At 40.3% G+C, this 15,107-nt stretch overlaps 1 protein-coding gene across 1 annotated transcript in view; it reads left to right on the top strand.

Annotated features, from left to right (window-relative positions):
- Nucleotides 1-15,107, top strand: part of LOC145984208 (uncharacterized) — a 222,697-nt gene that overhangs the window by 192,928 nt on the left and 14,662 nt on the right. Inside the window, exons 10-11 of the mRNA XM_083117738.1 lie at nt 108-272; nt 6,346-7,632. Coding sequence (XP_082973864.1) covers nt 108-272; nt 6,346-7,632 — 1,452 coding nt within the window. The remainder of the gene's footprint in view (nt 1-107; nt 273-6,345; nt 7,633-15,107) is intronic.

Genomic DNA, 15,107 nt, shown 5'->3' with positions numbered 1-15,107 from the left:
TGAGAACTCCCAGCACACATTTTGACATTTTTTTTTAAAAAAAAATTGAAAAACTGTATGCGTACCAACAGGGATGATGTAACTATTTATTGTTATTTTTCTTTCAGGAACAGATATACTGGAAGAATCCCCGTGTCCTATTGCTGGAGAATACACTGGATTTATTCCAGATGCTACCGGCCTCTGTGCCAAGTTGTATTCAGACTGCAACCACCCTGAAATTATGTTCTACACAGTTTCCAATTGCAATGACCAGTCGGAAGTATATGAAGGTAAGTTGGACTGATTATTTGCTCGCTTACTATTGGCATCTTATAAATAAGCGTATTTTAAAATTCTGTAAAAACATGTGTACAATATATGTTCGAAAAATATACTTTGGGTTTACCTATCAAATCATATAAAGAGAACCTGCATTGATTTTGATAACGGCGTAATTTCGTATGGACTAGCTATGTAATGGTTATGAACTTTCTTCTATGGCTTTCCTTCTCTTCTTTACAGAACAATGTCATCTGAAGTACTTCAGAAAGACCTAAATCAAATAGCAGAAAATAGTAAAAATATTATATTACTTTTCCTCCTCTGTGGCCGTGCGGTCTAAGGCGCTGTGCTTTGGACTCCGACTGCGGGACGACATGGGTTCGAGTCGGCCTGGGTTCAGTCCCTGGATTCTCGGCCTGTGCATAGGACCGGTGGCAATCCACCATCGTGAGGAAATTGGGAAGCTACGAGTGAGTAGCGTAACCCGGTCTCGGAAATCTCCTATAACGGCTGAGGGATCGACGTGTTGACCCCACATCACCCCATTACCAGTTGAAGATCTCCACACCTCTAGGTAGGATTGTGAAGGGAGACTGGCAGTCGGGAGATAGGCCAAGGCCCTTCAGGGGCTGTCGAGCCATGGATTATTATTATTATTATTATTATTATTATTATTATTATTATTATTATATTACTTACTTATTATTCACGTTCAAACATCTTCAAATATGTTGCAATGCAAGTGATAATTGGAAGAAAAATTTACTATTGATATATTTATAAGACATCCACAACAGCGAATTACTACATAACAAAGGAAATAAATGGGGGAATATTCTTGAAAGAGGGAAAAACTGTCATTTCAGAAAAATACATACGTTCAATATTTCAAAATAATAATGGAGACAGGTCAGACAACGAACACTTTTCATTTCCTGTAAAAATCTCATCACTCTATGTTTGGAGTGAAACACTAGTGCTTTAGCGTCGGTTGGCGACGGATTTTAGGCTCTTCCCATAGACTCCCATGTTAACTTGGAGACCCCTTATCTCCTTAACCTCCGACCCATTGCCCATAATACTTCACCTGTACCTTAGTTAAAAATATGAGTACTTTTCCGAAAATATATGCATTACCGGGCAACTTGTTTCACCGTAAGTGATCTTTTACTTGTCAGGGGAGAAACCTTATTTGGCATCGTTTTTTAAAATTACCGTTCTTTCCTGTCGAGATCAAAGAACGTACATAAAAGATAATAATGCTATTATCCCTCATTAAAAAGCGGCTCGCTTGCAGGGTTCTGGGGAATTGCTCGTGCCTTGGGGTAAACCAACATCACGGACCGGTAAACTCGAAAATCAGGGGAAATTGACGTCATCAAGTGTGGGTATGAAACTGCAATATCGTTCTTGAGGCAAACCAACAATCTGTGTACCGTGAGTAAACTTATTCACTTCAGATTTTGATAGTGACCATGACACCGAGACCGAATGTACGGTAGTCTCGATTCGGTCTCGTTCTTGTCTCGAGTTGAGACGAGATACCTACAGAAGGACAGGACTCGAATCAGCAAGATCTACTCTATAGCATCGGCTACATCGATCAATTTGATTAATTGATTGATTTGCTTCATTTTACTTCGCCTTTTGTGCCACTTTGGCTAATTTGCGAAGATGGGAATGAGTGATGACATGATGAAATTGATGAATGGACACTCAGAAACATCCGTGCCCAGACCGAGATTCGAACCCTGGACCCTTGGCGTCGTAGCGCGATGTGCTAACGTCTCCGCCACGGGGGCCGGCTCGGTCAATTTGAGAAGTAAGATATCTAAATTCTTTCCCCGCATAAACTTCATTTCACTTCTTGACTTATTTGTAAGACTTATTGTATGAAATACAAAGACATCAAATTAAATTATGACATGAATTATTATATGTACCTATATGATAAATTAATATACATATAATTAAAAAATAACGTCGTTCCTTTGTAATCAGGAGGTTCCGGGTTCGATACCCGGTGGAGGCACATGGTGTTTCGGATCCCACTTTAAATTGTAGTTCCTTCCTGCTTAGCTTCTCTGTGCATAAAGTGGGCTTGAAACAAAAACTCAAACTCAGTAATTGAAAAATATACTACGATATTGTTACATTAATTCTGTTGTATCTGAAACTCATTAATCTGCAATGCATATCTACACAAGAAACTTTAAAACTATGGTACTATCTATTGTAATAGAAACTGCCTAAGTTTGTAGAGCCTTTTTTAAAAAAAATAATTGAGACGTGCTCTTCGAGATGTATAACAAAAGATGTCGATAATCACGTTGATTGATTGATTGTATTACGTTATTTTATGTCGCTTTTCTGCCACGTTTGGCTACTCGCGACGATAAGGATAAGTGATGGTATGATGAAATTGATGAAGGGACACTCATTAAATGATGATCTGATGAAATTAATGAAGGGACACTCACAATAAACAGCCATGTCCACACCGGAATTCGAACCCGAGATCTCTAGCGTCGTAGCGCACTTTGCTAACCACTCCGCCATGGAGGTCGGCTCTAGAATCACATGCATGCATCTCGCAGCAAAATATGAACGAATTTTCGGGTAACGAATATAATTGTATTAGCAATATTGTGTCCATCTGTAGTGAACGAACAAATCACCATCAGTCAAGCGCAAATCACTCAGACAAATATCATCAAATCACTCAGAATCTATCCACAGTTAGCATCTAGATCTTGAAATGCGTGTGACTGGTACCTACGGAGAATTCCTCCCAACTTCATATGACGCAGGGGTGGATGGTGCTCTGGCGGAGAGAAATAGCCCTTCTCTGAACTGCCGAGTTCCAATGGACGCAGAACGCAAAGGGTAGCATGCGTGGCTGCACAGATTGCTAAAGCGGAGTTCCTGCTTTCAAGCGACTTGAAAAGAAGATAGCCAAATGGCTGCAAATGCTCAGAGTGAGTAGACTTCCAACGAAGAGAAACAAAAGTAGGATCCTTGCTGTTCTACCAACTTCGAATGAATCAATATATTATAGCCTACATTATACAATACGGTAAGTGTTCGAATTGAACAAAATGTAGAAATTCCTATTTTCACATTTTGTTACTGTAAAAGATATGATCTGCTTCATAGACATAAATTCAAATTGTGTCATTATAGTAACAATAGTGTCATGTTGTAATATTTTTTGTACACTTGTTAAAAGCTACAAACATTTTTTTTTATTGATTGACATTTGTATATTCTGCCGTACAGGCTAATAGCGACAATGAAGATGAATGATTGATTATATTAAATTGATGAAGGGATTCCAAGAAAATAACACCCATGCCCATACCAGGACTCGAACCTGGGACCGTCTGTTCCGAGATCGTGAATCGAACAGTCAGCGCTCTCGGCAATTGAGACGGCTGAATTTTTATTTTAGTGATGTTAAAATTTAAGACCACTTTATTCACAAATAGACTAATTAGGACTGGACCTAGTTTAAGTGGGATCAGAACCACCTTGTGCCTCCACCGGGTATTCAACCCAGGATTCCTTGATTACAAGGCAACAAGTTACCTCTGCACTATCCGACAGACCCTCATTTTTATTGAAAAAAAATAGTATGACTCACAATTCCAGGATAATCATTGTTTTCATAAAGATTTGACATACCAATAGGACCATTATCACTTTCCATACTTTAAATTGAAATTCTAATACTGACAATTATTCACAAAAAATATCTATGTGTGTACATATATTCTCAGAGGGCAGGTTCTGGGGGTTTCTGGCTCCCTCCTTCAATTCTAACACTGGGTACATTGTGAGACGATCAGTCGGAAGCCATGAGGAATGATAAGTCCATACAAACAGACAGTTACCTTACCTTAATAAACAACACGATGTTCCAAAACGGACTATACTATGCGCTTTTCGTTATTTTATTTGTCTTCCTGCTTTTGCCAAAAAGCCTTCTCTTCGGCAAGTCTTTTACAACTGAAAACCCACCAAACCCACGTCTTCACATACGTAGAAAGAGTTTGTTAGCTTTTTTTCTCCTTTCACCAAAGCGATATTACCAGAAACTGACAGGGGGTTCGAGTCCTGTCCAGGGCACGGGTGTTCATTGTGACCAATTTGATCTAATCTTCACTTACCCTCATCGTCACGGCTAGCCAAAAGTGGCAGAAAAACGACGTAAAACAACAAGAACACAAAATACAGTATCAGTCTCCCCAAAGCAACAAGAAAACTGGATGAATAAATGCTTTCTTTTCTCTTGATTGATTGATTTAGTTTATTTTACTTCGCGTTTTGTGCCTCTTGGCTAATTTGCGAAGATGGGGATGAGTGATGAAATGATGAAATTGATGAATGGACATTCACAAACAACCAAGCCCGAGTGGGATTCGAACCCGGGACCCTTGGCGTCGCAGCGCAATGTGTTAACTACTCGACCACAGGTCCGGCTCTTTTCTCTTGAATATTACTTTTTACAAACACTATTTAGGGAAATATCAGGTGTAACCGCCGCCCAGAAAATATCCCCCTCCCCTGTCTACTGCCTTCCAACTGTCCGATTCCTAATTTCCACAATGTGTGTGGAAGTTACTGAAGTAAGAAAGATACGTATATGTTCAATTTCGTTGCACTAGAAATAGAAACGAATTTGAGCCCAAATCCTAATCTAGATACCATAGTTACACCGCATCGTCAATTAACTAAAACTGTGAAATCAAAAATGCACTGTAGGGAAGTAAGGGAGCAGTATGTCAACATTTCATTGAAAAGAGATGTTTGACGAGATCTTCTCAGAAGTAAGCGACAAAAACCGACATACAGGCTTCATTCTTTGTCGGAAAACGAATCTCGACAAACCAGTTTCAATTTCGCTTGATTGAGATTGATGGAATGACGCGTACCAATAATAATCCATTTCCATCCGCTAAACTTGCTGTAATAATTCAAGTTGACTTGTAACACAAGTCTTTTGTCATTATTGTCGATACCTCGAGCAGAAAATATATTGGTTGTTGAACTGGCGAAGACCATTAACAGTTCCCTTTCAAATGGTTCTTATTTCCTTCTTGTTGTTTTTCTTTCTTTTTGTTAATTCCAGTAAGTCAGGTCTCATTTATACAGATTGCTAATAAAATTGTGTCAGTAAGCATCGATTGTACACGTGACTACAATGGAAACAGGTTATTTTCAAGTGTGATCGAAAAAATGTTTTTTTTTTTTCAGAGGCAACACGTGGGAAATTTAGTCTGGAAAAATCTAATAGTGAAGCACGAAAATAAAAATGTTTACATTAAAGTTAATTTTACCTCTGAAACTAATTGTGACTATGCCGAAATACATTGTCTTAAATACGTTTAAAATGTATGCTCTTTATTTATTTATTTATTTATTTCTATTCTTCTGGTAAGACTTTGCTGCAGTCTTCCTTCCCCCTTCGTTGTTGTTGCTGAAAGTAGTATCCCACGATTTCTATCTGCAACGTTGCATTTCCAGTATTTTTTTTAAAGCCGGCATGAAAACAGTCTATTCATAAAATATCGGATATGATGAGATGAATATATGCCATAATATATCTCAAAAGGAACCACCAATCGTGCATTTTACTTGGCTTCTCACGAGCCAGTATTCCACGATCTTGTAGCAGCCCACCGATGCCTATGGTTACTAAACAAGACTCAAGAGTGTAATGCACGAATAATATATTAATTTTTGTTTCAATTAGTTTCATAGCTACTTAGTAAAATCTATGTTCGTTTCTATTTCTTGCTTTAACTTTCTTCTTAATTATTCCAAGTATTTGGAATGAAGCACAACAATTTGTCAAAGTAAAAAGAGGGTGGGTATTTACTATAGACATATGATTTGAACTGATTTAATGAAAGTGTATAATTTATGTGCATCTTATATTTTAGCATTTCTTCTCTCACATCTAGCTTGTGATTCTTTCACTGATTAAGTAAGCCTATTGTAGGTTCGGCTATGTGGTGTGCAGGAGTTGAAGACTAGGGAAGGAATGCACCAAGTTTTAATCAATGTTTGACCTTCCAGGAAATGGAAGACAAGAACGGCCACAGCTGGGAGTTCATATTCGAGACAGACATCGTCGCCAGGCCAATTCTAAAATATACGGTATCAAAAACCCAAGACCCATCACTACAACCACTACTTCGACGACAACCGCAGCTGTCACTACAACCATTGATCCCTCAATAGAGCCTCCGGAACACAAAGGGCTAGATGCCGAGGCCGTTAACTCGGACACACTCTCAAACATAAGACAGTCTTATCAACCACCACGTTCGACCAATACGGGTGCATCGTACAGCATAGCTTCCACCTCGACCCGCTTCGAATCCAGCCCTCCCGTCAGCTCGGAATTAGGAAGAGGTTCCCCTCCACGCCCCGAACACTCATACCCGGAAGATCGTTATGCCAGCGCGGATCCTCGATATCCAACAGACCAAAGAAGACGCTATCAAAGTCCTAGGTACCCGAGTTCTCGTTATCCAGAAACTCAAGTTGCAGACTCAGGTCGCTTTCCACAGAACAGATACTCAGGTTCAGGCAGTCCCGATGCTGTTTACCCACCAACTTCAGATACCCGATATCGCACGCATTTCGAGAACGCGCCAAACCCCGATTCACGTAGTTACAGACCACCCAACGCAGAATCACCATATCCTCCAGGACAACGAAACTACTACTCTGGTCGAGGCCACACCCCTTACTCAAGTGCAGATCCTCAGGTTCCCACGTATGCCAGCAACACTTCCTCCTCGAAGACAGCAGGCCCGTACAACCCCGTGCCTCGCCATCCAAGCTACGCAGGGTCTCCCTACTATCCTCCAAGACACGCACGACCTCAGTACTACGGCCAGGAAGCAGATTCGCGCCATGTTGACCGATCGAGCTACGGCGATGAGGAAACTGGAAACATAACCGAGTCTCCCAATCCAATCTTGACGACCAAGTCTTGGGAATACTCGGAAGAGGCATACGATCCATGGGCGTTCCCCAAAACTCACGGTCAAACGGGATCTCAGATTTCGGCTTCCTCAGCACCGGTACCGTCGGTACCTCGACCAGTTAACTCTACCGCACCGCAGTACCATCCCCCTCAAAGTCAACCAACATGGGCTGAAAATCGACGCCCAGACGATCGCCGTTACCCTTATTATCATCAGCAACCCCCAGCCGTGCCACCACCCGCAACAGTTTCCACTCAAGTTAGAAGGCCTGGTCCTGCTCCTAACGACGAACAGCGCAACTACAATCACCAGGATCCTCAGCTTCCTACGGCGGCCTCACGGAATTCTTATTCTTCGAAGACACAAGGTAGTTCGCTTGCCATCGCATGTCACCATCGAGAGCACCATGCTTGCAGAGTTTCGCCACCACTTATTTTAATTTTATTTTAATCTTTTATTCATATCATCTAATTCGTTTCAGGATATCCTGGAAAAGAAGCACCGCTTATAATATATTTTTTTGCATCAGTTTTATTTGTAGTTATAGCGCACGAAGTATGTTACCACATTATGTTTCACTTTATCATTTTTATTTTATACACTTTACAGCATATCACCTAGTTCTGGCACAGATGCATACATATGTTTATAAATATTCGCCTTCGATGTGGAAAGTGTTATATAAAATATTAGTGCATGTAATCTGACAAGGCATGCAACATTGACAGGGCCAAGTTCAAAATTGACTATGGAATTGTTTTCTCACATTAAGAATGTCATTTGTGCACATTTTTATGGTGTGAATTATATCTTCCTCAGAGGAAGATAGGCTTTCTGAATGTGAACATAGTTTCATTCGACACTGATTTTCTGACAAAGATCCATTAACAAGATGTAATTTGGTGAAATTTTAAAATAGATTTCTGAGTCAATTTTGAATGCAGGCGCTAAACAATGCATCTGTCACCGATGTTTATCACCTTGTAACGTCTTCAGCACATTGTAAGCATACGTAGTCTACACTTACACATTGTAGTATGTGTGTTTGCATGACATGTGCCGTTCTCATTTTTATAATATTATATTTATGTTGAGTGCCATATTAAGTATGTATTTTTTGTATTTTAATGCTGTATGTGATATTGGACACAGTTGTCGGCGAAATTTGCAGGTATATGTTATTTTTATATGTATGTTGTCGTGTGACATAACAGAAACTTCTCAACATTTCAAATTTGCAAAAGGTTGACTACACTCAATAGTGCTGTTTTTGTAAGCATTTTTTTATTAGTTATTGACGGGAATAAAAATTATCAGTGTACATATTTACCAGGGTTGTATAATATAATGATTTTCAAGGGCCATGGTGGCTCAGTGGTCGACCTCCGTGGCAGAGTGACAGCGCAGCGTGCTAGGAAGCCAGGCTCCTGGGTTAGAATTCTAGGTAATACCTGTCTGTGTTTGTCTGTCCTGTTGAAAATTTAAAAATATTAAAATCAAATAGCTGAAAATAAACAAGTGACAAATAAGATATGAATAGAGTTCTAAAATTCGGTAAGGAGTCTGACTGCCATTCGGGAGACCTGGCTCTGATGATTTCAGGTGGGATTTTGCCAGCAGTGGAGCGGCTAAGCCTGTACTTAATGGGTACCAGGATATAAAGGCGAGCGGAGCATGGTGCTGATCACATCACCTCCACAAATAACCTAGATTGTGAATGTGTGAGGCCTTGCCTCCACCCACAATGCCTTCATGGTATGTTTCAATATGTAGCGGACATCTACATGATTTTCAACCCGCACCTTTAGTCTTGGAGCGTGGGTACAGTATATTATTACGTGGATGCATTGAGTATGTTAGAAGTTATTATGCGCACATGTGATTTCTAATTCCATCCTCTGGCCTCCCCGATGGCACAGTGGTAGCGTCGTCACCTTGTAATCAAGAGGTCCCGGGTTCGATTCCCGGTGGAGGCACATGGTGGTTCGGATCCCACTTTAAACTGTAGGTCCAGTCCCGATTAGCCTTACTGTGCATAAAGTGGACTTAAAACAACAAATCAATCCAATAATTCCATCCTCGTCTTTCCGTTGAATATTTGCTACAACTATTAGAATTTTTAAAAATTCTGCTTGCCACAAACTATTTACTTTGTAATAGACACAATTTATGTTTGATATTGATTTAAACCATATGCTTAGTTGAGAAATTGAAGCGAAAAATTGAAATGAGGTACTGATAAATAGTTTCTATAAAGTTATCGTCCAGGTGAATTCTGGAGAAATTTCGAGATCTAACGCCATTCTTATCTCAAAGATTGAACTTCAAATCACTAAAGAAAATTTTTCCACAACTAACCTGATCGATAACCCAAGAGAATCTATTTATTACTCGTCGCCTGGAAAGCTTCAAGACAAAGGATGGGCGTCGGATTGTTTCGATTTGGACACAATTTACTTCAAACCACAAATATATCTGAAATATACCAACTAAATGTATGATACAATACGTACGTGCAGACGGTGCGTGGTGGGTATTGAAATCGTGCAGATGGTTGACGAATAATGGATTTTTTTGGCTCTCTGTAGGAGAGAGTTTCGAACAGATCATTATTGCATGGTGAGTTGTGTGCGTGTGGGTGCAGCAATGGAGCTTAGTTCCGGTGGGCTGGTCTCCCGTAATGTAGATGACACCTGACAGTACTTTAGTGCTTCATGTTATTGCAAATTCGCTATTCAGGAAAGAAAGGGAAAATCTGAAAAAAGTGCCGCTTTTAGTTGCTAATCCATTTAGTTACATACCCCCATTCGAACGAAAGTTAGAATTTTGTTGAAGGTGAATTCCTTGGATATATGTGTTTACATCAAAGTAGCTTGAAAAGGCAAGTAACTGCTTTCACTGACCAATTAACATAATCTCTTTGTGAATCAAATCAAGTTTGTAGAAGCATCAACGCCTGAAAGAAAGCAGAACTCATTTGTATTGTGATGAAGAGTAGTGTAAATTTCGTGAGCTAGTTCCATGAGTTTGGGATTTCAATGCTCTCTTAATGTGTTTCAGGGAGGAGATTCTCCGGAGAAATTTTTTCTGGATAATAGTTATTCATCATGGTTATGAAGATGTTTTAACTTGATTGGATATGAGAAACTAAAAACAACACAATTACCAGAAATTAGTGTTGTGCAGTGATTTATCAACACACCTCCAACATTTGTCACAAAAGCCCAATTTATTTTCATTTGGCAATCAATTTACCTTTACGCCCCAGATAAAAAAATCTGTGTAAACCCCCTTATTGTTGTGTGGCGTTAGATTAGCTTACTGAACATCGCCCAAGAATAAAGCAAACTGAATGGAAATTATTCCTAGCAAATTAGCTCCCCTGCTATGTAGAAAGGATTGGATGTGATTAGAATTTTAATGAAGCCCACGAATCGTAGCCTTGTTTGAGCTGGTAATTAACGTGGTTGTGCCTAAGTGCAAAACGTCCATTTTATCGTTTCTATTTGTGTTTTGGTTATTCTGGGCTAATCACGACGGTGAGATGCAACTGATGAGACAAACGCAAGGACACACCCGTGCCTTACTCAATTTGAACCATCGTAGTGCGTTACACTAACCACTGCGCCACAGAGGCCGGCAATTTTATCATATCAAATGATTATGTTTGCATAGTCGATATTCTTTAGTCAGTGACGTGTCTCATAAGAGGAGCAATTTTGGCACAAAGAAAACTCACCCCTGGGAAAATATCTATTTCGGTTATTTTGCGTCGCTTTTCTACCTCGTAGATTAATCGCGACGATGCTGAACTGGTGAAAAAGATGATGGGACCAACAACAACATCGCTTCGTAATCAAGGGGTCCCTGGTTCAATACACGGTGCAGGCACATAATTGCTCGGATCCCACTTTAAACTGTAGGTCCAGTTTCGACTAGCCTTTCTGTGCACGATGGACTTAAAACTCAACTTAATTCAACTCCAACAAGCCTCGAACTTCTGGCTTCGTAGCATGTTATGCTGATCACTCTGCCACGGAGACAGGGGGTAATCTGAATCTAGCTCTATAAACATTAGCAAATGCCTGGAGATTCGCGAAATTTTGCGTTGTTGGTTTAAAATCGCCGAAAAGTAAACCATGCCTCTTCAAAGCTACATTGTTTCTTCCTTTGTTTGCCTGTTATTGTATTTCACTTCTCTTCCTGCTAATTTTTGTAGTCCAGGGCTAGAGTATATTCACTGCTCCTTTCACCACCAGAAGCCAGACAAAACATTGTGCTTGCAAGTGGCAGTTGTACAGTCACGGACACTGCCGGCTTGTAACGATTCCATTGAAAGTCAATGTATTCATTACAAGCCGGCAGTGTCCGTGACTGTACCAATCTAAGGAGTTCTCTTTTGTGACATCAGTGTTGCCATTGTGGCAAACAAAACCTCATGTACTGAATTTAGTTCCCAGCACTTACTTGCCCGAAAAACCTGGCTTTTGACAAGAATATTCGGTTCGGCTCAGAAACACAACGTCAAATTGCAGGACAAATTGAAGCCTTGACATTATTTAGCATGTGTGAATGCTGTTGCCACGCATAGCTGTTTCTGCGTCGAGACCAGATCCTCCCTTTCCGTTTCCGCTATTTGCATTTGCAGTTTCCTGTCCAAGGCTTGGTGGAAGAGGAGAGGGGTGGGTGGGTACGCCTCATAATGGGATGCTTGTTTTGGCCTCGGTTTTAGTGGCTGGTTCATGCAGGGACATGTGGTAAACAAGCGATCCTGAGGCGCCTCTGTAACGGTCAAGGCGGTCATCGTGGCTGCCTGTTTCGTCGGTCATTTTCACTACCGCCATGTTGTCAACATGAAGGCTATGATGACCAAAGCCCTACCATGGCTATCGGTGGCGACCGTGGTCGCTTGAATGCTGGAAGAATCCGGATGAACAGATTTTAGGGGGAAGGAATGATGGACAACTCGAAGAATGCTTTGTTCGTGTTGGGAAAGTGTAGTCTGGCCTCCCGATGGCGTAGTGGTAACGTCGTCACCTTGTAATCAAGGCACATAATAGTTCGGATCCCACTTCAAACCGTAGATTCAGTCCCGCTTAGTCTTTCTGTACATAAAGTGGCTTAAAACAAACTCAAAGAAACAAACAAAAATGTAGCCAGACTTAAAACAAACTCAAAGAAACAAACAAAAATGTAGCCAGACTTAAAACAAACTCAAAGAAACAAACAAAAATGTAGCCAGACTTAAAACAAACTCAAAGAAGAAACAAAAATGAAGCCAGACTTTAAAGAACTTGGAAGAAACAAACATAAAAATGTAGCCACTCGAGTGTGAAAGAAGATTGAACACACAAGGTTACAGAGCATACATCTTTGCAAGATATACACAATTAAACGACTTAATCATCCGTAAGCGTCGTCAACTTTGTGTTATTGGGAGCCAGGGTGGCCTTCTCTGAAGGCATCCAAATGTCAACCTCTCTTCCATGTAGTACACCCTGGGCTGCATTCTTGCAGGCCAACAAGGCTCTGGCGTCTGGATAATCCTCTGTGGAGCTTGTGTTGTGTCGTGTGTTCATCCATCTCATCAACCACACCATTGCGATTAGACCGTAACTGCAAAAACGCCTTGCTTAGTTATTTAAATACAGTGGTATGCGCAAGGGAATGCATTCCTCAGCAGCCCACATTGTCTTGCTACGTTCATTTTCTTAAGGCAAGGAGATACAGTTACGCACCATGTGTGCATTTATTTAAATATCGTCGGAATGGGCAATGCTACTGAAGAAAAACGTGGGGGTGCAAGAGAGTATGAATTTCTCCACATGTGGCAGGTCGAAGCGTTTTTCAAAGTTGATTATTAAGCTAGATACGACCTGTAAAAAATATGACGAATAAGAATTTTCGGAATCCCATGTATTCCTTATGGGGAATCAACTTCAACATCAAGTTACGGCTAATCAAATGGGAGTTTCGACTTTTCTGCTAGGCAATCACTTCTTAAAACTGCCCTCTTCCCGTTGATATCATTTTCTATTCCATCGGAAGTTTGATATTCCCAAAATAACAAATCAAAAAATACTCCCATATGCCCAATGCATTTCTCCTTGCCTCCTGGCGATGTTGCCAAACCTGGTGCGCATAAAAGAGCTAAATTTCACCTTAAATGGAGTTAAAACTGACTTTCAAGGAGCTAGATTTACGAAGTGCTTCCTAGAGTAATGGTAGTTGTCAAAGGGGTGAGGCGCTGCTATTACCGTTAACTCTAAATTGACAATTTATTCTTAGTTTTCACCATCTAGATCCGGCGGCATCACTTATCTCATGGTCGTACGAAATCAAAAATAAAGGATTCCCTGATAACAATATTATGCCAATTTCACGTCAATACGGCGCTATAAAATAAAAAGCAGCTGGGGATTGCGAAGATTGGGATGAGTGATGATATGATGAAATTGATGAATGGACACACAAATATACATGCCCAGGCCAGGATTCTAACCCGGGCGGGGTGGAGATTGTACCGCGTGCCCTTAAAAGTGTTCTTGGCATCCACTGAGTCGGTCCCCATTTTTGGTCCATCTGCCACAAACTCTTCTTGCTATGAGTCCAACCCACTACCATGTTGGATGTTCTGTTGTCTGCAGTATATTTGTAGCTTTGTTATTTTAAACTTGATCAAGAACCTCACCTCTGTTTGCATAAAGTCGTGGCTGTATCCGCATCAAAAACGTACCTTCTTTTCTACTGTATCAAAATAAAACACGTGGGCCACAGACAGAAATTCCAATTACTTGTGGCCAGTGTGTCCATATTTCTCCTTACCCTCAAGAATCTCTCTCGTACGCGCGCACACAAAGCAAATTTACCATCAAAATCTAGAGGACAAAGGGAAAACTTAGATTTTGAAGATGTAGCTTTTGAAGGAAGGAATGTTCTTAGTCTCAGGATTCAACGCGCGGCTAATCAACTGTTACAATGTTAACCACAGCTATTTTCCCACTGCCTGAGTTTTTCTTTCTTTTTTCTTTTAGAATGCTTCGTACGTTAAAGTACAAAAAACGTAAATCTTGCAGACTAAACACAGGTGCACATAAAATGGGTGGAAGTATATTAATTCACAAAATGTTCTAAAGTCAGGAGTTTATTCGGAATTTTTCATCATGGGGGTATAAGGGTGAATTTAGCACCAAACTGACATTAAATTTGGCCTTCGGGGGAAAAAATTGAAATAGGTGTTAAGGGCGTGTGGATAAATCATTGCCTAATGGTTGCATTTACTTTCGATTCGAATCTTCATGTTGAGTAATGTATCATGCGTTTTACTGAGTTTGATCACCTCATCATTTCTCCAATTCTCGTTGTTGTGAGGTAGATAAGCGACGGAAAATAACCAAATACGAGAAGCACGTTGCACAGTGGTTCAGACCCCACTTTAAATTGTAGGTCCAGTCCCGAGTAGCCTAAAGTGGACTTAATTCAATGCAATCCAAATACGAGGAAGAATCTCAATAGTGAAAATATATTAGGAAGAAAGCCTTAAAAAAGCCCATTTTGCGCTTCTGATAGATCATTTAATGAATGAAGGTTTTCTATTTGATTTTTCTATTGGAAAATACATTAATCAAAGGAAGGGCTCGAAATGAACCGTATCGTGAATATCTGAAACCTTCCCGTTTCGTCTCGTCAGAAATTGCAACGGGCCATTCAGATTCGTTAAATTTTTCATATATTTCACTACATTTTCCTTTATAGTGGGAACTAAATTGTTAATACTCTTTAATAATACATACATTATAGCCTTCATATAAGATTCCCCCCTACGTGGAAAAGGTTGTTGCA

Source organism: Lepisma saccharinum, chromosome 2, assembly GCF_977018435.1.
Source record: "Lepisma saccharinum chromosome 2, izLepSacc3.1, whole genome shotgun sequence".
Classification (NCBI taxonomy): domain Eukaryota; kingdom Metazoa; phylum Arthropoda; class Insecta; order Zygentoma; family Lepismatidae; genus Lepisma; species Lepisma saccharinum.
Note: the sequence above shows the minus strand (reverse complement) of the source record. Positions and strands in the feature narration are given on the sequence as shown.